The sequence below is a fragment of the Procambarus clarkii genome, chromosome 16 (genome assembly GCF_040958095.1).
Source record: "Procambarus clarkii isolate CNS0578487 chromosome 16, FALCON_Pclarkii_2.0, whole genome shotgun sequence".
NCBI classification, from domain to species: domain Eukaryota; kingdom Metazoa; phylum Arthropoda; class Malacostraca; order Decapoda; family Cambaridae; genus Procambarus; species Procambarus clarkii.
The window spans coordinates 16,378,223-16,405,992 of NC_091165.1; the positions used below are offsets into that span (position 1 = coordinate 16,378,223).

The window sequence follows — 27,770 nt, forward strand, 5'->3', positions numbered from 1 at the left end:
GTTTACTACGGGGGGGTCTTCCTCGTTACTACGGGGGGGGGGGTCTTGCTCGTTACTACGGGGGGGTCTTGCTCGTTACTACGGGGGGGTCTTGCTCGTTACTACGGGGGGGTCTTGCTCGTTACTACGGGGGGGTCTTGCTCGTTACTACGGGGGGGTCTTCCTCGTTACTACGGGGGGGTCTTGCTCGTTACTACGGGGGGGGGGGGGTCTTCCTCGTTACTACGGGGGGGGGGTCTTCCTCGTTACTACGGGGGGGTCTTGCTCGTTGCTACGGGGGGGGGGTCTTCCTCGTTACTACGGGGGGGGGGATGCTGCTCGTTACTACGCTTATATTCCTCTACAGCGTAGAGGAATATAGTCTTTCCCGAAATATGTTTCGAGTTGGTTTTGACTATCAGTTTTAGCGCAAGATAACCGCTTTATATCTGATATGAATATTGATGTGAATCACGTTGTGTGTACTCTATATATTGGGAGCTTTTAGCCCCCCTGGTGGCGGTTTCCTGAACTAAATATCGAAACAATTTATAACGAAGTTTTACATTTGGTCGCCATGACAACGGCGCTCCTGCTCCCAGATGAACCATAGATGGCGCTTCACTTTGATGTCAAAAGGGTTTGGAAAGGATGGGGGGGGGGGGGGGTAGAGGGATGGGGAGGTGACATTCAAGCACCATAGACGTGTCCACGCATTTTTCATCCCGTTATAAGCGCTCACGAGTACATTATTTTGGGAGTTAACTGTAAGGCTATTAGCTGTAATTATTAATACAGTTCAAGACGTATGTGTGTTAATTAGGTAGACTACCACAGGTTAGTACACCAGTAAACTAGGATTAGGAAAACTTGCCCGTGAGCCCCGCTAGTAACAACACACACGACGCCAGAGAGGAGATCGTGGCAGAGTATCTTGAGGTCAACTTGATTTCGGGATTTCGGGGCTTAACGTCTCCTCGGCCCGGTCTTTGACCAGGACTGCTGTTTGTTGCACACCCCCAGGAAGCAGGCCGAAACAGCTGTCTAATCCCCAGGCACCTATTTACTGCTAGGTAAGAGGCGCATCAGGGTGAAAGAAACTGTGCCCATTTGTTTCCCCCTCCGCCTGGGATTGAACCCGGAGCTTCAGGACTACGAATTCCGAGAGCTGTCCACTCAGCCGTCAGGCCCCACAGCGTAAGAAACATGTCTGGCGTGAAGTTGCAATCTCTTGTGAGCTACTTTATTATGCCTTGTTGCAAACGTTGTTGTCAGCACCCGGCTTGTTCGCTCGAGGGGTTGTTACTGGCCTCTGATTAATGCTGCCTCAATGTCTGCTACCTTATCTTCACCCTCGCTAGACCTACCATCTTCACCCTCGCTAGGCCTACCATCTTCACCCTCGCTAGGCCTACCATCTTCACCCTCGCTAGGCCTACCATGTTCACCCTCGCTAGGCCTACCATCTTCACCCTCGCTAGGCCTACCATCTTCACCCTCGCTAGGCCTACCATCTTCACCCTCGCTAGGCCTACCATCTTCACCCTCGCTAGGCCTACCATCTTCACCCTCGCTAGGCCTACCATGTTCACCCTCGCTAGGCCTACCATGTTCACCCTCGCTAGGCCTACCATGTTCACCCTCGCTAGGCCTACCATCTTCACCCTCGCTAGGCCTACCATCTTCACCCTCGCTAGGCCTACCATCTTCACCCTCGCTAGGCCTACCATCTTCACCCTCGCTAGGCCTACCATGTTCACCCTCGCTAGGCCTACCATCTTCACCCTCGCTAGGCCTACCATGTTCACCCTCGCTAGGCCTACCATGTTCACCCTCGCTAGGCCTACCATCTTCACCCTCGCTAGGCCTACCATCTTCACCCTCGCTAGGCCTACCATCTTCACCCTCGCTAGGCCTACCATCTTCACCCTCGCTAGGCCTACCATGTTCACCCTCGCTAGGCCTACCATGTTCACCCTCGCTAGGCCTACCATGTTCACCCTCGCTAGGCCTACCATCTTCACCCTCGCTAGGCCTACCATCTTCACCCTCGCTAGGCCTACCATCTTCACCCTCGCTAGGCCTACCATACCTGGTTGATTGCCTGGTTGATGGGGTTCTGGGAGTTCTTCTACTCCCCAAGCCCGGCCCGAGGCCAGGCTCGACTTGTGAGAGTTTGGTCCACCAGGCTGTTGCTTGGAGCGGCCCGCAGGGCCACGTACCCACCACAGCCCGGCTGATCCGGAACTTCTCTTAGAAAACCGTCCAGTTTTCTCTTGAAGATGTCCACGGTTGTTCCGGCAATATTTCTTATGCTCGCTGGGAGGACGTTGAACAACCGCGGACCCCTGATGTTTATACAGTGCTCTCTGATTGTGCCTATGGCACCTCTGCTCTTCACTGGTTCAATCTTGCATTTTCTTCCATATCGTTCACTCCAGTACGTTGTTATTTTACTGTGTAGATTTGGGACCTGACCCTCCAGTATTTTCCATGTGTATATTATTTGGTATCTCTCTCGTCTCCTTTCTAGAGAGTACATTTGGAGAGCTTTGAGACGATCCCAATAATTTAGGTGTTTTATCTCGTCTATGCGTGCCGTATATGTTCTCTGTATTCCCTCGATTTCAGCAATCTCTCCTGCTCTGAAGGGGGAAGTGAGTACTGAGCAGTACTCGAGACGGGACAGCACAAGTGACTTGAAGAGTACAACCATTGTGATGGGATCCCTGGATTTGAAAGTTCTCGTAATCCATCCGATCATTTTTCTGGCTGACGCAATATTTGCTTGGTTATGCTCCCTAAACGTTAGATCGTCGGACATCATTATTCCCAAATCCTTGACATGCTGTTTTTCTATTATGGGAAGATTCGATTGTGTTTTGTACCCTGTATTATGTTTCAGATCCTCATTTTTGCCGTACCTGAGTACCTGAAATTTATCACTGTTAAACATCATGTTATTTTCTGCTGCCCAATCAAAAACTTTGTTGACATCTGCTTGTAGTTTTTCAATGTCTTAAGCAGAGGTAATTTTCATGCTGATTTTTGTGTCATCTGCAAAGGACGACACGAAGCTGTGGCGTGTATTTTTGTCTATATCAGATATGAGAATAAGGAACAGTAGCGGTGCAAGGACTGTACCTTGAGGTACAGAGCTTTTAACATCGCTTGGACTCGATTTTATCTGATTGACTGTTACTCTTTGTGTTCTGTTCGACAGGAAATTGAGTATCCAGCGTCCTACTTTTCCAGTTATTCCCATTGACCTCATTTTGTGAGCTATTACCCCATGGTCACATTTGTCGAACGCCTTTGCAAAGTCTGTGTATACAACATCTGCATTTTGCTTTTCTTCTAGGGCTTCTGTGATTTTGTCATAGTGGTTGAGTAACTGTGACAGACAGGATCTTCCCGCTCTAAATCCATGTTGTCCTGGATTGTGCAATTCATTGTTTTCCATAAAACTAGAAATTTGATTCCTAATCACTCTTTCAAACACTTTTATTATGTGTGATGTTAGTGCAACTGGCCTATAATTTTTTGCCAAGGCTTTACTCCCCCCCTTGTGCAACGGAGCTATATCTGCAGATTTAAGTGCTGCTGGTATCTCCCCTGTATCCAGGCTCTTTCTCCATATTACGCTGAGTGCTCTCGCTACTGGTACTTTACATTTCTTTATGAATATTGAATTCCATGAGTCAGGCCCAGGAGCTGAGTGCATAGGCATATTATCAATTTCTCTTTCAAAGTCTTCCGAGTTTGTGGTAATATCCGTTATATTATCTGCAGCTTGAATGTCATTCATAAAGAAGCTGTCTGGGTCATCAACTTTCATGTTGTTTATTGGTGTGCTAAACATAGCCTCATACTGGCTTCTTAGAATTTCACTAATCTCTTTGTTGTCCTCTGTGTACGTACCTTCATTTGTAATTAACGGTCCAATACTGGTCGAGGTTTTGGATTTTGATTTTGCGTATGTGAAAAAATATTTCGGATTTTTCCTTATCTCTTGTATAGCTTTCTGTTCCAATTCCATTTCCTCAGACTCATATGATCGCTTCAACGTTTGTTCTATTTCCTCAATCTCCCTGCTTAGGCTTGTTTTCCTTGCTTGTGATAGTTGTGTCTGCCGAAGCATTTCCGTTATTTTTTTCCTTCTCCTGTACAGTCGTCTCCGTTCTCTTTCTAGAGTGGTCCTCTTTCTGCCCCTCCTCACAGGCACGTGCTTCAAGCAGACCTTGTAAGCTTCAGCTGTCAGTTGAGCTATTCCCTGTGTGGGAGTTTTGTCGCTTATGACCGTCTCCCATTGAATGGTTGCAAGGTCTACATTTATTTTTTCCCAGTCAATCCTCTTATTGTTGAAATTGAATTGATTGAATACCCCTTCTCGCTTGTTGGATCTCTTAGACCTACTACCGTTATTTATGCTAGTTCGCACTTCAATGAGCTTATGGTCTGAGTATGAAGTATCTGAGATTGTGATGTCTCTGATTAGTTCATCATTGTTTGTGAATAACAAGTCTAGTGTGTTTTCGTTCCTAGTTGGTTCTGTAATCTGTTGATTGAGCGAGAATTTGTCACAGAATCTCAAAAGTTCTCTAACCTGTGGTTGGTTATTTCCCGGGTCATTCCCTGCTATGATATTTGTGTTTGCCGTTCTCCATCTTAGACTCGGTAAATTGAAATCTCCAAGAAAGATAATATCTGGAGCTGGGTTTGCTAGGTTGTCAAGTATGTTCTCTATTTTGTGCATCTGCTCTGTGAATTCCTCAATCGTTGTATCTGGCGGTTTATATATTAGAATAATAATTAGGTTTAGTTTCTCTACCTTCATTCCAAGTACCTCTACCACCTCATTAGTTGAATTTAGTAGTTCTGTGCATACCAGGTCTTCTTTAATATACAGACCTACTCCTCCATTTGACCTAGTTTTTCTATCACATTTATATAGATTATAATTTGGAATCCAGATTTCACCATCCATGTAATCTTTTGTATGAGTTTCCGTGAATGCCTCAAATATTGAGTTTGACTCTAATAGAAGGCCATTTATGAACTTAACTTTATTTCTTGACTTTGGCTTTAGACCTTGAATGTTTGCAAATATGAATGATTGTCCATATTGTGTGTCACTTCTGGAAGGTTTTGGTAGTTCTCCCTCCTCTCTACCCTGACCCAGGGTGTGTTGTTGTGGCAATGGTTTGTCCAGTTTTGGAAGTGATACTGGGGAGTGTGGTAGTCTCTGTGTAGTTGGGGGGTGTAGTATGTGTGGGCTTGATGACGAACTGTAGTCCAGTCTTGGGCATTTCCCCCTCTCCATCCGTACTCCTGCCACGTTTCTGCCTGTCTGTTTCTCCCTCTGTTTGTACCTGCCTCTAAAAAATTTTCAGGGCTATTATGTTGGACTTCTTCTCTTATATGGCGCTGTGTACCTCTGACGTGGAAATCGGGGCAGTGAAGATCGTAGCATTTCCTCTCATTGACTGAGAGTGTGCATAGCTTAGGGTGAAAATATCTACACTCTGTATCAAAACGACATCTGCCTTTCCCTAACCAGTTTCGGCATTTCCGTGGGTGCATGAATGAGCATTCCGTGCCTCTGGTCCCATATCTACACTGTCCTTTTGCATAATACCAGCAAATATTTTCATTTGTGATTGTATTATTCTTGTTTGTACCCGTGCACGACTTGGCTACCTCTGTGTTTTTTGTTCCAACTTTCTCGTTTCTGCATTCATTCTCGGTATTGCCCTTATCTTTCTCCTTGTTGCTTTCGTCTTTCTCATTTGTGTTCTCATTCGTCTCATTTTTTCTCTCCTTATTCATATCACCAGTGTGCTCTACAATATTGCCTTCATTTTTGTGTACCTCGACACTATACCCTTCTACATTGCTACTTTGACTCTCTAAATTCTCAGTCCCTGGGTTGTGTTCAGAGTTCGTTGCTGTCTTTATATACTCTGCATATATTTCTGGTAGTTTTTGTGTGAATTGTAGCCTGTGTTCTTCAGGAATGTTATTCATTAGTTTGGTGATGTTTTCCCACATCTGTCTGTCTCTTTGACAGATCCAGTAGTTACCTTCCCGGTTTGCATATTGTGTAGGTAATCCTGTACAACTCAGGTGAAACCTTATGTTACAAATGTTACATACAATCCCTACAACACTCTTCCGAAGTGACTTAAGGCAGCCTCCACACACCTCCATGTTGGGTTTGTGATGTTATAATAATATATGCATATATTTAAGTATTATATGTATGTATATATAATATGTATCCAGTATATTTATAATATTACATATGTTTATTTGTTCAAGTTTATGTGGGGTACTTATCGCCTTGTGGAGAAAATATGGTCGTCTTGGGACCGTCCAGTTGACCGTTGTTTGTCCCAGGTCGGGGGCAGGATGGGCAACCAGGATGTCCCAGGTCGGGGGCAGGATGGGCAACCAGGATGTCACTGGTTGTCAGTTACTTGATTTATACACTGATTATGTGCCTGTAATATCCTAAGGGAATTTCTGCTTTCTTCCGGCTTAAATGTTATTCACTTACTCTATTACTAGTTCCTAGCTCCACTTTCCCGTATTACAGTATATATTGCCAGTATATTATCACTGAGGAAGTATACTGTTACTGCGGGACGTCCTCTACACTGTGTAGGCCTCGTGGCTGTGGTGTAAACAGCCTAGTGTGATGCCTCCTCCACAACTTTACATTTATACTTTTTCTTTGTACAATTCTCTAACACTATCCACTAATTTATATGTTGTGTTATACGCTCCACTTCACTGTTCAACATATCACTGCTCGCTATATTTGATATATATCGCTTATGCCTGTACACATGAGCCTGGTGGCACTGGCTCACCACGTGGGACCACCTTTATTCTGTATTTAACTCAAATTTCCATTGTTAATTTCTGTATTCTATTTTCCTACGGGTCACTATGTACTTGGTGATCACTGTGGGCCGTAATCCATGGTTGTAATCCTAAAAAAGCCCGGTGTATTCCAGTGTTTTAACGGAGCGCGACGACGACACGTCTGTCCCCTCCCCCGCTAACTACGAACACCCTCGCTAGGTGTGTTCGTAACCATCTTCACCCTCGCTAGGCCTACCATCTTCACCCTCGCTAGGCCTACCATCTTCACCCTCGCTAGGCCTACCATTTTCACCCTCGCTAGGCCTACCATCTTCACCCTCGCTAGGCCTACCATCTTCACCCTCGCTAGGCCTACCATCTTCACCCTCGCTAGGCCTACCATCTTCACCCTCGCTAGGCCTACCATCTTCACCCTCGCTAGGCCTACCATCTTCACCCTCGCTAGGCCTACCATCTTCACCCTCGCTAGGCCTACCATCTTCCAGATTCATGGCCAGGTTCTTGAGGGTAGCCTCAGCCGACGCCAGAGGGATTACCTTCTGATTGCCTGTTAGTGATAGTTTCCCCGGAAATGTTATAAACGTTTCCCCCGGGAGTATATAAGGCATACTACTTATTGATAACATATAAGTATACCACACAAGAGTATGCTCGTCCTCCCGAGATATATAACTCTAAAGAAACAAACATCGCGTAGGATGTTAAATATTAAAAACGTAAAATTTACTTTTTTCAAACTTAAGAGTGATGATAACAACTTTAAATGCCTATATAATTTTAAATTTAATTAAAAATTTAATAAAAAAAATCCGGGCCTTTTAGCGCCTATCTTCATTAAATATATAAAATGTGGTGAACGAACTGAACGAAGTTCAGTTCGTTCCATTATGTTTCGGACACGTTAATGACATGAGATAAACAGGTTTTGAGCAAATAATTTGGTGTTAAAACCAGTGTTGTGTGGCTGCTTGAGTGACCAGAATGTGTGGGGTGTTGACACCAACTTTCCACCTGATCAATTGTGTTGAGGATATTGTCGACGTGGACGCCTTGGCGGTCGACGTGGACGCCTTGGCGGTCGACGTGGACGCCTTGGCGGTCGACGTGGACGCCTTGGCGGTTGACGTGGACGCCTTGGCGGTCGACGTGGACGCCTTGGCGGTCGACGTGGACGCCTCGGCGGTCGACGTGGACGCCTCGGCGGTCGACGTGGACGCCTCGGCGGTCGACGTGGACGCCTCGGCGGTCGACGTGGACGCCTCGGCGGTCGACGTGGACGCCTCGGCGGTCGACGTGGACGCCTCGGCGGTCGACGTGGACGCCTCGGCGGTCGACGTGGACGCCTCGGCGGTCGACGTGGACGCCTCGGCGGTCGACGTGGACGCCTCGGCGGTCGACGTGGACGCCTTGGCGGTCGACGTGGACGCCTTGGCGGTCGACGTGGACGCCTTGGCGGTCGATGTGGACGCCTTGGCGATCGATGTGGACGCCTTGGCGGTCGACGTGGACGCCTTGGCGGTCGACGTGGACGCCTTGACGGTCGACGTGGACGCCTTGGCGGTCGACGTGGACGCCTTGACGGTCGACGTGGACGCCTTGGCGGTCGAAGTGGACGCCTTGACGGTCGACGTGGACCCCTTGGTGGTCGACGTGGACGCCTTGGTGGTGGACGTGGACGCCTTGGAGGTCGGCGTGGACGCCTTGGTGAACTTGGTCACGTTGTCTGGGAAACAGCAGGTAGCTCCATGCCGATATGACAGGTAAGGAAGGGATGGAGCGACCAGGCATCCCTCCCACCGCCAGGGATGGCTGGTCGGTCCTCAGGAAGGATATAAGCCGAACTCAAGTCGACTACATAAACACAGGAAAGTTGTAGAAGAAAGTAATAACCACGATGGGCACCTCAGCCGAGTAGCGCCCTACATCACAGTCGCCTCGGGAAATAAACTCTACGAGGACTGAGAACAAGGATAGGAATTCGCGTGTCTTCTGTACATGTGAAGGCTGCACAGTATTCCTGTATAGACATCCGTATATGCTGAAATATAATTAGAAATCTCTCTCTCTCTCTCTCTCTCTCTCTCTCTCTCTCTCTCTCTCTCTCTCTCTCTCTCTCTCTCTCTCTCTCTCTCTCTCTCTCACACACACAGGAAAGAGCAAGCTTAGCTTTGCTGCCAACATCCACACACCGTGTCAGCAAGGCGGACAGCTCCTCGTTGTTGTTGTTGTTGGTTTAGATTCAGCAACTGAGAACAAAAAGTTGCAAGCAGCACGGGGTATGGTGAGCCCGTCGTACTCACCTGGCACAGCAGATGTAGCGGACAACCCGCCTCCTCTCATAACTCATAATATGCTTCCCATTTCGAAACTCTTACCTTCGCCTGAGCGTCCTTATGCTCTCTACTCCAAACAAAAACAAACTCTGGCTGCTCCTTAAGACCTCTCGTTGCGGGTTTCCTCGCTGGTATCCGATGAATGGTAAACAGTTTACCGGTAAAGTTTACTGCGAGTCTTCAAGGGACATCACGTATCGGATATCATTATTTTTTATCTGAAATTTCTAGCAAGTTTCCCCCTCGGAGCCTCGGAGCGAGTGAGTTATCAGGGGAAAGGGCTAAGCCATCACGACTATATAGCTCGGAGCCTCGGAGTTCTCTCGATCTGCCACTCCGTAGAAAATTCAACTGTTTTGCCTTACCATACACGTACGAACCCTAGCCACCCTACTTTGCTGCCCAGGACTTGGCCTGAGAAGATGTGCACCTCTCGCCTCTACGAGGTTACGAACCTTATATCTAATTCTTGTGTTTGGTCGCCTGGGGTTGTACCGACACAATAATACTGTGCTGCTAAGTGCCTTCACACTATTGCACAAATCACTGGTATAAAGAGGACACCCAGAAATGAACAAATACCCCCCCCCCCCGGGTGAATCCACTCAGGCCGTGGGCGCCTGAGACCTGGAGTCAGGCTGGCTTCACTGACGAGCGTTGGGTGCCTTAACCTGACTCCCACAAGACCTGACCCAACGGTCAGGGGGTACTGACCCAACGGTCAGGGGCTACTGACCCAACAGTCAGGGGTACTGACCCAACGGTCAGGGGTACTGACCCAACGGTCAGGGGCTACTGACCCAACGGTCAGGGGTACTGACCCAACGGTCAGGGGTACTGACCCAACGGTCTCTGCCTTTCTCCCTAATCGGAGGGTGATACAGCTACCAACCATTACAGAGCCTTGTAAAGAGTATTTGTACAATCTTAATTATAAAACTTATCTTCCCTACTATCTCTTACTCTTCTCACTTCGCCACTTCAACAAGTGGAACGGTCCAGTGGCCCATGCGGTTACCTGTAAAATCTGGGGAGGGGGGGGGGCACTTGATTTGGGCATCTGTTCACCCTTGTAGCAGGGGTTAGGCTGTCTTAAGGAACCTTCTGTCCACACATAGGACATTGGAGAATATGTCATTGAGGGCCAACCTCTGTGAGTGCCAACCAATCAAGTGGAAGGATGGAGTGCCTGGCCCCCAGCTAAGGAGAGCTTAGTCTTAGGTAGGGAAAGGAAGAGGAAAGAAGGAAAACAAGATAGAATGAACCAGTAATGAGATAATGAGAGGCCACATAGTAAAAAGCCATTCCCAGGAGGGGGGGGTACAGACTATGGTAAACAGAATGAACTAACCAATCTGTTTTCCTCTCTCAAAGTACGGCTTTCCAAATTATTTCCGCCTCAAAGGACGCCTCATTCATTGCACTATGCTACCAGGATAAAGATGTTGACATCGTAATCAAAGGAGATTAAATACGGAAACTGATAGATCAAAATTTTCTTGTCATTATACCCCCCCCCTCCCTCCCTCCCAGAGCTGCAGGGCAGGAAGACAATAGTCACGAAGAGACTCGATGAATCACTTACTAAAGAAACCTCTGAAACCATTGACAAGACATAGAACAAAGAAATAACTGGGCCACGGTAGAAGTAGTAATTCTCTTGCCAAGGTCGCCAACCATGATGAAAGTAAGATTTGAATAAATATCCATGGCATAAAAAGCCCTCAGCCTTGGTATCCACTGCAACTACTGCCACCTGAGCACAGCCAACAATAACGTAGAACAAGAAGAGTACTTCATCATAACCCCATCTTGGACATGTTACAAGTACGACCACACAGCCGCAGACTGCCAACATAGGGATATCAAAGTATGTTCTGAATGTGGCCAGCCGGGACACACTTTCAGGGAGTGTACAGATAAAACAAACAGTACTAAAGATGGGACAACACAAGTGATTTGAATAGTACGGTCTCTGTGATGGGATCCCTGGATTTGATACCATAAATCCTGAAAATAATGCTGATATCAACACGAACTCTACACCGTGTTCAGACTCATGGCATTCAATTGTTATTAAGAAATGAAAAGTGCCAGTTGCACAGGCACTCGGCATACACTAGTGTGGAGAGAACACATGGACACGGGAGATACCAGAAGTGCTTAAATCATTAGATATCACAAGGGAGGAAGAAAAGCATTGGCTATGAATTATAGACCAGACGCACTAACGTCCCACATAAAAGTTTTTGAGTGATCAGGAGTCGGATCTCCACTTTATGGAGACCAATGACCTCCACAACCCAGGTCAACATGGATTTAGAGCGGGAAGATCATGACTTTTGCATCTGACATCTACCACGATGACAAAATTACTGATGTATTAGAAGAAACACATAATGCAGATGTGGTATATACGGACTTGCAAAAACATCTGATAAATGTGACCATGGAGTGACCCCAAAAAGAAAGATCAATTGGTATAAAAGGTAAAGTAGGGCAACGGATATTAAATTTTCTGTTAGAATGCAAAGAGTAATAATGAATCAAATCAAATAAGAGTCCCAGCACAGTTGAAAGCTCTGTTCCTCGGGGCACAGTCCTTGCAACACTGCCTTTCCTTATTCTCATAAAAATATAGACAAAAATACAAGTCACAGCTTCGTGTCATATTTTGCAGATGACACTAAAATCAATATGAAAATGATTTCTGAAGAAGACATAAAAAACTGCAAGCACATATTAATAAAGTTTTTCGATTGGGCATCAGAAAAATAACATATTATACAGTGATAAATTCCAGGTCAATATGTATTGAAATTTTGTTTTTACCATAAACAAAATACAGGGTACAAAACACAATCAAATCTGCCAATAGCTGGAAAGCAGAATGTCAAGGATCTGGGAATAATGATGTCGTCAGACATCATTATTACCTAACATTTAGGGAACATAACCAAGCAAATATTGCGTCAGCCAGAAAAATGATAAAATCGATTACGAGAAACTTCAAATCCAGGGATCCCATCACATTGGTTGTACTCTTCAAATCACTGGTGTTGTCCCGCCTTGAGCACTGCTCGACACTACTTCCCTTTCAGAACAGGAGAGATTGCTGAAGCAGGGGGAAAGCAGACAACATACACGGCACGCATAGAAACCATAAAGCACCTAAAGTTTTGGGATCGTCTCAAAGCTCTCAAAACGTACTCACTAGATAGGAAACGAAAGATGGAATTATCCTAACAAAGCGCCAAGTCATTGCGAATATGTAGCACTTGGAAGAGGTCAGGATAAGGATTTAGGATGGGACGGGGGGAGGGAGGAATGGTGCCCATCCACTTAAACGGTCAGGGATTGAACGCAGACCTGCATGAAGTGAGGCCGTCGCTCTACCTTCCAATCCAAGTGGTTGGGCAACAGCATACTTGAGTGAACAATTTGGCAGGAAATGCAGAATAGAGCCAGTGAAGAGTAAAGGTGCCATAATCCCACTCAGAACACTATGAATATCAGAGGCCATTGTTGTTAAATATTCTCCCAGCAAGTATCAGTGATATTACCGGAAAGAAAGTGGAAGTCTTAAAGAAAAACTGGACAGTTTTCTGAAAGAAGTGCCGGACCAACCGGGCTGAAGTGGATATGTGGGCTGCTCCAAGCAACACACAGCCTGTTGCATCAAGTTCTTACAAGTCAAGCCTGTCTCCAGGCCGGGCTTGGGTAGTAGAAGAACTTCCAGAATTCGAGTACAATCCAGGCATGGCGATAGTCATCCACAATGATCAAGGAACGTTGACGGCAGACAAGCAGTGCACGAAGTGCAGAAAAAGTTGCATAACGCTCTGGCTTGAAGACGTCTCCGGGAGCAGGCGGTACAGAGATTTGGTTAGAGAAGACAACGGAGTGACCAACAGCGTCGCCAGACTTAGGCCCTCTGGGAATAGTCCAATAGAGTGAGAGTGCAAACAAAAGTGTTCAAAGAATAGGCGTTTCATAAAAGTATAAGCCTTCACCTTCACAGGGTCAAGGTCTTGCTAACTTTGCAAGCTGGACCCTTCGTGGGACCAAGGCTGGAACGACACGAGGGGAAACGTTGCAAATAGGAACTGAGACTGAAAGGTAATCTTGCACGTGAGACATCCTTACAGAAAAAGGGAACAGCGGCCCACCTGAGGGCTTTAAAATCCACTGTCAAAGAACGGTATAAGCGAGAGTGAGGATGATGCTTATGGAGAGGTAATTGTCCTCAGTAATAACTGAACTCCCCTAGTCGTACTCGCCTAGTTTTGCTTGCAGGGATTGAGATGCGGCTCTTTGGTCCCGCCTCTCAACTGTCAATCTTCTGGTGTACAGGTTCCTGAGCTTCTCGAACTCTATTTTATCTACATATGAAAATGTGTATCGAGTCTGCCCTCATCACATTACTGCCTAATGCATTCCATTCATTAATTACTCTGACACTGAAAAAGTTCTTTCTAATGCCTCTGTGACTCATTGGGTACTCAGCCCCCACCTGTGTCCTCTTGTGCGTGTGCCACCTGTGATAAATAATCTGCTCTTATCTACCCTGTCAATTGCCCTGTATAGACAGGGAGCACAGGGGACGGGTATTGTCTCGGTAATGACTGTGGAGTAGACAGGAACCATCATCAAATATCGACAGTAAAAGTATTATTGAGCTTGAAACAGCTTTTCTTTGTTGTGTTACAGTGGCATTTGAAAAGCTAAATAGTTATTGGCTATTAAAACTCAACAATAAAATCGTTTAAAGGTTTTTTATTGTTACATTTGGGAAGATATTTAACAGTAACCAGCTGGCTAAGGTTGTATAACAAACATGTTCAAATATTATATAAAGCAGGTAAATGTCAAACAACTCTTGTATCTGTCTTGAACACAAATGGTAGACGGAGTCCAGAGTCTTACACAACCCACGGTTCACCACCGTCAAGGATGTGTTCTACAGTGTTCACCACCGTCAAGGATGTGTTCTACAGTGTTCACCACCGTCAAGGATGTGTTCTGCAGTGTTCACCTCCGTCAAGGATGTGTTCTACAATGTTCACCGCCGTCAAGGATGTGTTCTACAGTGTTCACCGCCGTCAAGGATGTGTTCTACAGTGTTCACCACCGTCAAGGATGTGTTCTACAGTGAGTAGCGAAATCCTCAGTATATTTTCCCTAGTTTCTCAGCCTACACATAGAGAGGCTCAGAACACAGTCTTGTGTTCTGGTAGATGTGAGTGATGGAGAGCACAGAGCAGACCCCGTGCTGGCTGGCTTAACCACACACACACACACACACACACACACACACACACACACACACACACACACACACACACACACACGTACAAGCTGGGGCGATGTTGTGTACACTGCTGAGGTTGTACGGGTCAACTCTCTCACTGAACACTCCCACAGGGGACGCGTGAAGAATACTTTCTCTGTTTCCATATACAAAAAAAGGAGTACTGAAGCGAGTAAATAAGCTTTCGAGTACTACACTCCAAACTAATTTACGTCTTTGATATATATATATATATATATATATATATATATATATATATATATATATATATATATATATATATATATATATAATTTTTTTTTTCAATTAAATTCAGTCACCTTAGCCAAAAGAGAAGCTATTTGTCCAGCATCTTTCTGTGTTCTTTCCTCTACATGTGACTTGAAGACTCTGGGGCTGTATTGGTTGTCGTGAGGGAGGCTGTGGTTGATGGTGATGCTGGAGCTGGATGGTGATGATGAGCTCCTGCTCCGGGAGGGGCTGCGGTGAAGAGGATGGTGGGAACACGGACCTCGACCAAGACACCTGCACGCCTGGTCCCTCTCACAGGAGACCAGTATATAATGTGTGGAGTAACATAGATTCACAACCGATGCAAATGTAAATAATATATAAATAGAGAGAGCACACGCTGCTACGAACTCTGCACAGTAGCACACAACTGAGAGTACACTGTATGGAGGTCCACAAGGCCTCGCTAGGATGGCTTCATCAAAGCTCTCATAGACGATACATTATTTCCGAGACGCTGGTGCTCGCTGACCATGGACGGGTCCACAGTGCTGGGGGGGGGGGGAGCGTTACCTGTTCACGTGTATCCCGTTATCACCTGTATCACGTTATCACGTGTATCCCGTTATCACGTGTATCCCGTTATCACGTGTTTCACGTTATCACGCGTATCACGTTATCACGTGTATCACGTTATCACGTGTATCATGTTATCACGTGTATCATGTTATCACATGAATCACAAATTGAGATATTTCATCAATTCCAGAAGTGTTGGGGCTGTAGCCTCTGAGGGCAGGGTTCGATTCCGGCCCAGGTTCAACAGTGTTCACACACAAATGTTCTGTGTTCTTAAGTGTGTGTGTGTGTGTGTGTGTGTGTGTTTACTATTTGTGTCTGCGGAATTGACTTATTAGCTCTTGGACCCCGCCTTTCTAACCAATCTACTTTTCATCTATTATATCTTCTACATACATTTTTCTAATACACACACACACGTACACATCCACAGGAAGCAGCCCGTAGCAGCTGTTTAACATCCAAGTACCAATTTACTGCTAGGTGAAGACGGCATCAGGGTGAAAAACTTTGCCCATTTGTTTCCACCTCCGCCGGGAATCGAACCCGGGCCACTCGAACTACGACCCCCGAGCGCTGTCCACTCAGCCACGAGGCCCCCTACTGGAGGGGCAGGTGTGTGTTAAGGGTATATTTATTTACATACAGTAGATGGACTCTTATAGGGTATTATATGTATAAAATATAATTATATATATGTTTATATATATCACAAGATAAATGGCAATTAGTATCAGACAATTAACGTCACACATTAACTCTTTAGCAGCACATCTTGGTGAAGGGCACTGAGGCCACGTCCGCGGGGGCTGAGCTCCAGCTCTTGGCCGCTTCGCAGCTGAGCTTGTTCAAGGGTCGCCTGATATGCTCAAGAATATTGCACTGTTGTCATTATAAAATGTTAACACACTTGCCTCCTAGAGAGCAACTTGGAAAGTGTAGTGTTGTAGAGCTGGGTGTGGTGTGGGTGTGTGGTGGGTGTGGTGTGGGTGTGGGGTGGGTGTGGGTGTGGTGTGTGGTGTGGGTGTGTGGTGGGTGTGGTGTGGGTGTGTGGTGGGTGTGGTGTGGGTGTGGGGTGGGTGTGGTGTGGGTGTGGGTGTGTGGTGTGGGTGTGTGGTGTGGGTGTGTGGTGTGGGTGTGTGGGGTGGGTGTGGGTGTGGGGAGACGGAGGCAGTTGTGTGTGAGGATGACCACTGGGTCAGGCGGCCTGGACTCAGCTCCAGGGATGTGTCGACAGGCGGAGCTGGCGAGGGTGAACTTTGCCTGGTCCAGCCTCGTCCTGCTCACGGTATTGATGCTTGAAGGCAGTCCACAGGTGCTACACCCATGCAGGCAGTCCACAGGTGCTACACCCATGCAGGCAGTCCACAGGTGCTACACCCATGCAGGCAGTCCACAGGTGCTACACCCATGCCGTGGGCGGGTGCTGGCGGGTGAAGTCGTACACAACAGTGGTGTCCTTGTCGTGGCGCCACTGGCTGGGGTTGCCAGAGTCGTCGCTGTTGGACACAAAGATTCATTAACTGCTAATGTTGTCATATTTAACAAAGTACATTTTAAGACATTAAAACTCTTCAACATGTTATCTTGACTTGGAGTTAACTGGGATTGGGTCCCGGCGTTGCCCGGGTCTGTCTGGTCTGTCTGTTTCTCTCTCTCTCTCTCAAACACCCATTCTCTCCCCTCTCTTTCCCTTTTCTCTCTCTCTTCCCTCTTCTCTCTCTCTTCCCTCTTCTCTCTCTCTTCCCTCCTCTCTCTCTCCCCTCCTCTCTCTCCTCTCCTCTCCTCTCCTCTCTCCTCACTCTCTCCTTTCTCTTCCCTCCCCTCTCTCTTTTCCCCCTCTCTCTCTCCCCCCCTCTCTCCTCTCTCTCTCCCCTCTCTCCCCCCTCTCTCCCCCCCTCTCTCTTCTCCCCCTCTCTCTTCTCCCTCTCTCTCTTCTCCCTCTTTCTCTTCCCCCTCTTTCTCTTCCCGCTCTTTCTCTCACCCCTAATTTTCATCACTAACCCAAATGTATGCAGTTCATCATTTTCGAGCATGTGATAAACTCTACGGAAATCACTTTCCAGATTTAATTTCAAACTCATGAAAATCGCAAGTGGTGGTAGGGAATTACACACTGATATTTCTTAAAGCATTTAACTGTGGCCTTCCCCGACGAGCCTATGTCCGACCCGTACCACAGACCATTCACACTGCCAATTTGGGTGAGGGTAGACTCAAGCGTCCGTCCAACTTTGAACACACACACAGACAAACAGACATTCTTTTAGTTCAGATTTCTTAGATTTTTATCCGTATGTAAATTATAGTAAAGTATAGTATTTTATTAAGTGAATCGTAAGCATAAAAATGTTTAATACAAATAAGTGGAAATATAGTTCATAGACTTCATCAAAGTTTCTTTTCTGTTTGTTTTGTACTAAATGTTTTGGGGTTATCTCACAAGAACATTTTTGTAATGTGTTGATGAAGCTGCAGAAGCCTCACCTGCAGGGAGGGTTATCTCCAGCTGCGTCAGTAGTTGCTGGCGTGGCTGTGGTGTTGGTGGTGCTGCTGGTGGTGCTGCTGGTGGTGGTGCTGGCGGTGGTGGTGGTGCGCTTCCTCACCACACCTACAATTCTCGGCGCCGCCACAGGCCCTCTGTCGGAAATCACATTAACTATATTTGTTGTAATTGCGCTGCTGTGGGATTATTATCTTCTATGCTGACTTCTCACCAGTCACGCTAACTTAAAAACATCAAATTCCCATCTCTCGCCTCCACCATAACTTTTACTCCAGAATTCCTCCAATTAGTGGTCTCTCACACTGTATCGTACTGAACTGTTCAACATAGCTCTAGATCACTGTGAGAACTAGAGGTTTACCATAGGACAACTTACACAGCCGTGATGTTCACCAACATTAACATCAGACCAGTCACTCGCTGCACAGTTCACCCTTACATACAGTGCCCTCTACATACACACATTTTCCAGCATTTAACAGGGTTCTGCTAACTCTGTGCTCATCATTCTTCAGGTCCCTCTGTTTACATTGTTGTGTGTAGTTAAGTTCTTAATTGCCTTGTCCGCCTTGCTGTCTTTTTAATATATATCTTCACAAATTCGCTGAGTATAAGTATCCTGTCGGCATGTCCCCTTCCATCACGGAACCCACTCGGTATGTTACTGATAAATTTGATAAAAATGTACGTTTTTCCGATATCTATCTTCCCGTACACTTCACCCAATGTACGAAATAAACTCCTGCGTGTATAATTCTCACACTCGCTACGTTCCCCTGTACATTAAGCCCTATAATTACTTTTTTGGGTTAATCTTCCGACATATTACCAGAATTTCACACCTAGCAAATTCTCCACATTCTCCTCTTATTTTTTCCACTGTATTAAATACTGTCTCCGTATAGGCCGGCAGCACCTGCGGGTCTCCCGCGCTCCGGCTCCTTCACTGATACTCTCGGCTTATCCATAGTTGTTGTGTCTGGTGTCTTGAGGCTCTACACTCACGCCACCCGTGCCACCCGTGTCACCCGTGCCACCCGTGTCACCCGTGCCACCCGTGTCACCCGTGCCACCCGTGTCACCCGGGCCACCAGTGTCACCCGTGCCACCAGTGTCACCCGTGTCACCCGTGCCACCCGTGCCACCCGTGCCACCAGTGTCACCAATGTCACCAGCGCCACCCGTGCCACCAGTGCCACCAGTGTCACCCGTATCACCAGTGTCACCCGTGTCACCAGTGTCACCCATGCCACCCGTGCCACCAGTGTCACCCGTGCCACCAGTGTCACAAGTGCCACCCGTGTCACCCGTGCCACCAGTGTCACCCGTGCTACCAGTGCCACCCGTGCTACCAGTGCCACCCGTGCCACCCGTGCCACCACTGACACCAGCGCCACCAGTGCCACCCGTGCCACCAGCGCCACCAGTGTCACCCGGGTCACCCGCGCCACCAGTGTCACCCATTTCACCCGTGCCATCAGTGTCACCCGTGTCACCCGTGCCACCACTGCCACCCGTGCCACCCGCGCCACCAGTGTCACCCGTGTCACCCGCGCCACCAGTGTCACCCGTGTCACCAGTGTCACCCGTGTCACCCGTGCCACCAGTGTCACCCGTGTCACCCGTGCCACCAGCGCCACCCGTGTCACCCGGGCCACCCGTGCCACCAGCGCCACCAGTGTCACCCGTGCCACCCGTGCCACCAATGTCACCCGTGCCACCAGCGCCACCAGTGTCACCCGTGCCACCCGCGCCACCAGTGTCACCCGTGTCACCCGCGCTACCAGTGTCACCCGTGCCACCCGGGCCACCCGTGCCACCCGTGCCACCAGTGTCACCTGTGCCACCCGTGTCACCCGTGCCACCCGTATCACCAGTGTCACCCGTGCCACCCGGGCCACCCATGTCACCCGTGCCACCAGTGTCACCCATGCCACCCGTGTCACCCGTGCCACCCGTATCACCAGTGTCACCCGTGCCACCCGTGCCACCCGTGTCACCAGTGTCACCACTGCCACCAGTGTCACCCGTGTCACCCATGTCACCCGTGCCACAGGTGTCACCCGTGCCACCACTGCCACCAGTGCCACCCGTGCCACCCGTGCCACCCGCGCCACCCGTGCCACCCGCGCCACCCGTGCCACCCGCGCCACCAGTGTCACCCGTGTCACCCGTGCCACCACCGCCACCCGTGTCACCCGGGCCACCCGTGCCACCAGCGCCACCAGTGTCACCCGTGCCACCAGTGTCACCCGGGCCACCCGTGTCACCAGTGTCACCCGTGCCACCTGTGCCACCAGCACCACCCGTGCCACCAGTGTCACCCGGGCCACCCGAGCCACCCGGGCTACCCGGGCCACCCGTGCCACCCGGGCCAGCCGTGTCACCCGTGCCACCCGTGTCACCCGTGCCACCCGTGCCACCCGTGTCACCCGTGCCACCAGTGTCACCCGTGCCTCTAGTGTCACCCGTGCCACCAGTGTCACCCATGCCACCCGTATTACCAGTGTCACCAGTGTCACCCGTGCCACCCGTGTCACCCGTGCCACCCTTGTCACCACTGCCACCAGTGCCACCCGTGCCACCCGTGTCACCAGTGCCACCCGTGCCACTCGTGTCACCAGTGTCACCCGTGCCACCAGTGTCACTCGTGTCACCAGTGTCACCCGTGCCACCAGTGTCACTCATGCCACCAGTGTCACCCATGCCACCAGTGTCACCCGTGCCACCAGTGTCACTCGTGCCACCAGTGTCACCCGTGCCACCCGTGTCACCCGTGCCACCAGTGTCACCCGTGCCACCCGTGTCACCCGTGCCACCCGTGCCACCAGTGTCACCCGTGTCACCAGTGTCACCCGTGTCACCCGTGCCACCCGTGTCACCAGTGTCACCCGTGCCACCCGTGTCACCAGTGTCACCCGTGCCACCCGTGTCACCAGTGTCATCCGTGCCACCCGTGTCACCAGTGTCACCACTGCCACCAGTGTCACCCGTGCCACCAGTGTCACCCGTGTCACCCGTGCCTCCAGTGTCACCCGTGCCACCAGTGTCACCCGTGTCACCAGTGTCACCCGTGCCACCACTGCCACCAGTGCCACCAGTGTCACCCGTGCCACCCGTGTCACCCGTGCCACCTGTGTCACCCGTGCCACCATTGTCACCCGTGCCACACGTGTCACCCGTGCCACAAGTGTCACCCGTGCCACCAGTGTCACCCGTGTCACCCGTGCCACCCGTGTCACCAGTGTCACCCGTGCCACCCGTGTCACCAGTGTCACCCGTGCCACCCGTGTCAGTGTCATCCGTGCCACCCGTGTCACCAGTGTCACCACTGCCACCAGTGTCACCCGTGCCACCAGTGTCACCCGTGCCTCCCGTGTCACCCGTGCCACCCGTGCCACCACTGCCACCACTGCCACCAGTGCCACCCTTTTACTCTTATCATATTCTCTTTTCCTGCTTCCTCATCCCATTCTCTCTCTCTCTCTCTCTCTCTCTCTCTCTCTCTCTCTCTCTCTCTCTCTCTCTCTCTCTCTCTCTCTCTCTCTCTCTCTCTCTCTCTCTCTCAAATTTGTACATAGAGATTCGAATACTCTTGGCCCCTGGAAGGGTTCAAACCTGGCCTGACCATGCCCCCCAGCAGTCGAGTGTTGAAACTACTCAGCCAACGACTGGCTTAAAGTGTTGGGAAGGCGTACATGCACCGGACTCTCTTTGACAGTCGCTGGCTGAGAGGTTAGAGCACTGGACTGCCGGAGGCATGGAGACCCTGGCTTCACCGGGTTCGAGTCTTTCAAGGGTCAAAAAAATTGACTTTTTGACCCGTGATTGACTTTCAGGGATCAATTGAATAATGAAATTTAAATAATAAATAATGACTATTATTACGAATTATACTTTGGATTCCCCATTCTCATGGTGGAGTGAGTGCTCTCACTCTCACGGTGGAGAGAGTGCTCTCACTCTCACGGTGGAGAGAGTGCTCTCACTCTCACGGTGGAGAGAGTGTTCTCACTCTCACGGTGGAGTGAGTGCTCTCACTCTCATGGTGGAGTGAGTGCTCTCACTCTCACGGTGGAGAGAGTGTTCTCACTCTCATGGTGGAGTGAGTGTTCTCACTCTCATGGTGGAGTGAGTGCTCTCACTCTCACGGTGGAGAGAGTGTTCACACTCTCATGGTGGAGTGAGTGCTCTCACTCTCATGGTGGAGTGAGTGCTCTCACTCTCACGGTGGAGAGAGTGTTCTCACTCTCATGGTGGAGTGAGTGCTCTCACTCTCACGGTGGAGTGAGTGTTCTCACTCTCATGGTGGAGTGAGTGCTCTCACTCTCACGGTGGAGAGAGTGTTCTCACTCTCATGGTGGAGTGAGTGCTCTCACTCTCATGGTGGAGTGAGTGCTCTCACTCTCACGGTGGAGAGAGTGCTCTCACTCTCATGGTGGAGAGAGTGCTCTCACTCTCATGGTGGAGTGAGTGCTCTCACTCTCATGGTGGAGAGAGTGCTCTCACTCTCATGGTGGAGTGAGTGCTCTCACTCTCATGGTGGAGAGGGTGCTCTCACTCTCATGGTGGGGAGGGTGCTCTCACTCTCATTGTGGAGAGAGTGCTCTCACTCTCATGGTGGAGAGAGTGCTCTCACTCTCATGGTGGAGTGAGTGCTCTCACTCTCATGGTGGAGAGGGTGCTCTCACTCTCATGGTGGGGAGGGTGCTCTCACTCTCATGGTGGGGTGAGTGCTCTCACTCTCATGGTGGGGAGAGTGCTCTCACTCTCATGGTGGGGAGAGTGCTCTCACTCTCACGGTGGGGAGAGTGCTCTCACTCTCACGGTGGGGAGAGTGCTCTCACTCTCACGGTGGGGAGAGTGCTCTCACTCTCACGGTGGGGAGAGTGCTCTCACTTTCACGGTGGGGAGAGTGCTCTCACTCTCATGGTGGAGTGAGTGCTCTCACTCTCATGGTGGGGAGGGTGCTCTCACTCTCATGGTGGGGAGAGTGCTCTCACTCTCATGGTGGAGTGAGTGCTCTCACTCTCATGGTGCGGAGAGTGCTCTCACTCTCACGGTGGGGAGAGTGGTCTCACTCTCATGGTGAGGAGAGTGCTCTCACTCTCATGGTGAGGAGAGTGCTCTCACTCTCATGGTGGGGTGAGTGGTCTCACTCTCATGGTGGGGAGGGTGGTCTCACTCTCATGGTGGGGAGAGTGCTCTCACTCTCATGGTGGGGAGAGTGCTCTCACTCTCATGGTGGGGAGAGTGCTCTCACTCTCATGGTGGGGAGAGTGCTCTCACTCTCACGGTGGGGAGAGTGCTCTCACTCTCACGGTGGGGAGAGTGCTCTCACTCTCACGGTGGGGAAAGTGCTCTCACTCTCACGGTGGGGAGAATGCTCTCACTCTCACGGTGGGGAGAGTGCTCTCACTCTCACGGTGGGGAGAGTGCTCTCACTCTCACAGTGGGGAAAGTGCTCTCACTCTCACGGTGGGGAGAGTGCTCTCACTCTCATGGTGAGGAGAGTGCTCTCACTCTCATGGTGGGGAGGGTGCTCTCACTCTCATGGTGGGGAGAGTGCTCTCACTCTCATGGTGGGGAGGGTGCTCTCACTCTCATGGTGGGGAAGAGTGAACATTTCTATCTGTGTTCATGGCGGGGTATTCTGCTGTTATGTGCATTGCTTCAAGAATTTGTAATCTCCTTACTTCTTGGCCTTTATCTAATATGCAATTTGCTTTAATTCAGCATTTCTCGTGTTAGGGTGGTGTCATGGGCTTCTCTCAGGCGATTCTAGGGGCACCTGATTGAAGGTGACAGGTTAAAGGCCCCGTGAGCTTGGTCGACGTCATGCCTCTCTTCTTTTTGTCAACTTGGAATAAATTTGACGTTTGGAGAAATCCTTTTTCAACTCAACCAAGATGCAAGAGCACTAGTTATAGGGATAGAAGCCCTAAACAAGAAGATAATTAACTCGGGATATGTAGTCATATTCATTGAAACATGTCTAAATGAAAACCTGCTGACACACACACACACACACACACACACACACACACACACACACACACACACACACACACACACACACACACACATATATGTATACTATACATACAATGTAAGTGTAGAAGGGTTGCAGAGATTTGGGCAAAGTCCAGCGCCGGAAACTCCTGATTCAGGAGGACTGTTTTTGGAAGCCTGGAGTCCGCTCCTGGAAGCCTGGAGTCCGCTCCTGGAAGCCTGAAGTCCGCTGGGCGTACTCCTGGAGGGCTTGTGGAGGGCGGCGTCGTGGTGGCGAGGTCGCTGGCGTGGACCGAAGAAGATGACAGTGGTGCCAACAGCCCTGATCTTGGCCATCACAGTTGGGTCGATCCACTGCAGAAAAAAAAGAGATATGTTGGGAAGCACTGAGAGGCAATTATGGCTTAGGTACAGTGACAATTGTGGGTTAGGTACAGGGACAATTATAGGGTTAGGTATAGGGACAATTATGGGTTAGGTACAGGGACAATTATAGGGTTATGTACAGGGACAATTATAGGGTTAGGTACAGGGATAATTATAGGGTTAGGTACAGGGACAATTATGGGTTAGGTACAGGGACAATTATGGGTTAGGTACAGGGACAATTATGGGTTAGGTACAGGGATAATTATAGGGTTAGGTACAGGGACAATTATGGGTTAGGTACAGGGACAATTATAGGGTTAGGTACAGGGACAATTATTGGTTAGGTACAGGGACAATTATAGGGTTAGGTACAGGGACAATTATGGGTTAGGTACAGGGACAATTATGGGTTAGGTACAGGGACAATTATGGGTTAGGTACAGGGACAATTATGGGTTAGGTACAGGGACAATTATGGGTTAGGTACAGGGACAATTATGGGTTAGGTACAGGGACAATTATGGGTTAGGTACAGGGACAATTATAGGGTTAGGTACAGGGACAATTATAGGGTTAGGTACAGGGACAATTATTGGTTAGGTACAGGGACAATTATAGGGTTAGGTACAGGGACAATTATGGGTTAGGTACAGGGATAATTATAGGGTTAGGTACAGGGACAATTATAGGGTTAGGTACAGGGACAATTATAGGGTTAGGTACAGGGACAATTATGGGTTAGACACTACGAGACTCAGGTGAGTGGTAAGAATGATGCGGCACTCGTAGGTCAAACTAGGGGGGGGAAGGGTGGGGGAAGAATACGGGTTGAGGTTGACAAGGAACACTAAGGAGTAAGAGCAGACCCTCGTTAATAACAAATACTCTAGTGTATATATATGGTAGGTCATCAACAGGTAGGTGAACCGCCATGTGCCACCACCGATAAACAGGTCAGTACTACTGAACCTGTTCCACCTGTGAACATCTACTACTAGATCTTGTGTTCAACAGTTCACAAGGAAAGGAAACAGAGGAAAGAGTCTTGAAGAAAATGATAAAAATAAGACTTCATACCAAGACACACACAAGATGCAGCTCAACATTGACTATAACAGCATGAAGATGGCCGTCTTGCTCGTGAAGAAGTCTCGCGACAACATGCGGAACGTCTTGAAAGAGACGAATGTCAGCCCCAAAGATCTCAGTATATACACAAGACGTCATCTTCTTTTTCAAGACACCTGTCATTGCACAGTCAAGACTCTATCAATGATCTACTCTATCATTGAGAAAATCAGTAGGAGCCGTGAGAGGGAGGAGAAGGGTGGGGCCCATGTCCTGGCCACCCCCGACCATCACTTGTACACACACACCATCAAGAGAGAGAGTTTTTTCTACCACAGATGTGGCCACACATTTACAATGCTAACCAACATATATACATTTTCTGCTGTCCTCCATGGACAGGGTGAGAGATCTGTTATAGTTAATTTGAATAGTTAATTTTTAACCTATTCCCACTCCCCACCTGCTACGCTCCTCACCCACCTGCTACGCTCCCCGCCCACCTGCTACGCTCCCCACCCACCTGCTACGCTCCTCACCCACCTGCTACGCTCCCCACCCACCTGCTACGCTCCCCGCCCACCTGCTACGCTCCCCGCCCACCTGCTACGCTCCCCGCCCACCTGCTACGCTCCCCGCCCACCTGCTACGCTCCCCGCCCACCTGCTACGCTCCCCGCCCACCTGCTACGCTCCCCGCCCACCTGCTACGCTCCCCGCCCACCTGCTACGCTCCCCGCCCACCTGCTACGCTCCCCGCCCACCTGCTACGCTCCCCACCCACCTGCTACGCTCCCCGCCCACCTGCTACGCTCCCCGCCCACCTGCTACGCTCCCCGCCCACCTGCTACGCTCCCCACCCACCTGCTACGCTCCCCGCCCACCTGCTACGCTCCCCGCCCACCTGCACTACAATAACTATTAAATTTTTGCCTAAGCAAAGTTAAACTGTCTCGGCTCTAATTTAATTCGCATTTTAATATCTGGATTCAGGGAACTGGGAATGAGATGTGGGAAAATAACCCTTAATGACCCTGTTGGTTGTGTGTACGCCCGTTACAGGGACCGCTTAGGGCGGAGGGTAGTGGCCCTTACAGCCCCAGAAACTCTCAACCACTTAGTTTCACAATAGACGGGAGGGGGGGGGGGTAAGAATGTTAAAGTGTGCTCTGGACATTTAGGTAATAATAATATTTTCACTGATAATTGAAGGACATTACACTCACGGAGGAAAAACTTCCATGTCGAGACACTAGTCAACATGACCAGAGGGACACTTATAACATGGTGACAGTCAGCCCACTAGTATGTACGGTGGCTGTCATTAACACAAAAGGACCATCTTAAATTGATTTTTTTTATTTAATTTAAAGAGAGATCCTAACTATATTATATGTTCCTTTAGACAAAAATAAAAATGATGTTAGGTGACAGGAACAGACGACCCCCTCCACACACGACTCTGCCCTACGCTATGATGTTCACCTCGTTCATCACTTCCCTGTACAGTACAAGCACCACACCAAGCGGGACCAAAGAGCCAGAGCTCAACCCCCGCAGGCACAAGTGAGTGAGTACACCCACACGCTGACTGCCTTACATGTCTCTGGTCGTCTCCATCTTTGTGCAGATGCTGCGGGTTGTGTCTGGTCCCACCGGCACTGTTGGGTGTGTTCCCGCTGGTAATCTCCAGCTGAGTAGCAAGGTAGCAACATATTGAACAACGTAATTATCTCTTGAGCGCTTGCGTCTGACCTGTTGGTCGTTGGATGAGTCCGGGTTCTGTTCTACTGTTACTTTGTTCTCTTTGTTCACCCACCCACTATGCTCCCCCACCCACTGTACACCCACCCATTATATATGCTCCCCACCCACTGTACATCCACCCATTATATGCTCCCCACCCACTGTACACCCACCCATTATAAATGCTCCCCACCCACAGTACACCCACCACCCACTACACACACCACCCACTATGCTCCCCACCCACTGAACACTTGTGAGCCCTGTGGAGAATTGCCCAACAGACCACTGGAACACAGTGCACAGTTACAAACCCAACAAGATTTCAACTTACAGCAGAAGTTGTTAAACACATGGGGCAAAATCTTACTGAAGCGACCCATGCATAAACACTGGGAGCGTCCGTCCCGCCGTCTGGGACACTGGGAGCGCCCGTCCCGCCGTCTGGGACACTGGGAGCGCCCGTCCCACCGTCTGGGACACTGGGAGCTCCCGTCCCACCGTCTGGGACACTGGGAGCACCCGTCCCGCCGTCTGGGACACTGGGAGCGCCCGTCCCGCCGTCTGGGACACTGGGAGCGTCCGTCCCGCCGTCTGGGACACTGGGAGCGCCCGTCCCGCCGTCTGGGACACTGGGAGCGCCCGTCCCACCGTCTGGGACACTGGGAGCGCCCGTCCCACCGTCTGGGACACTGGGAGCTCCCGTCCCGCCGTCTGAGACACTGGGAGCACCCGTCCCACCGTCT

General features: G+C 49.5%; 2 protein-coding genes across 2 annotated transcripts in view; one reads left to right on the forward strand and one right to left on the reverse strand.

Annotated features, from left to right (window-relative positions):
- Nucleotides 1-27,770, forward strand: part of MCU (mitochondrial calcium uniporter) — a 417,353-nt gene that overhangs the window by 88,092 nt on the left and 301,491 nt on the right. The gene's annotated exons all lie outside the window — the stretch shown is intronic.
- Nucleotides 16,282-27,770, reverse strand: part of LOC123748382 (serine-rich adhesin for platelets) — an 80,020-nt gene continuing 68,531 nt past the window's right edge. The window contains exons 8-10 of the mRNA XM_069325285.1: nt 23,937-24,196; nt 17,812-17,964; nt 16,282-16,823 (exon numbers count right to left, since the gene is read on the reverse strand). Of these exons, the coding sequence (XP_069181386.1) occupies nt 16,727-16,823; nt 17,812-17,964; nt 23,937-24,196 (510 nt within the window). The 3' untranslated portion in view covers nt 16,282-16,726. The remainder of the gene's footprint in view (nt 16,824-17,811; nt 17,965-23,936; nt 24,197-27,770) is intronic.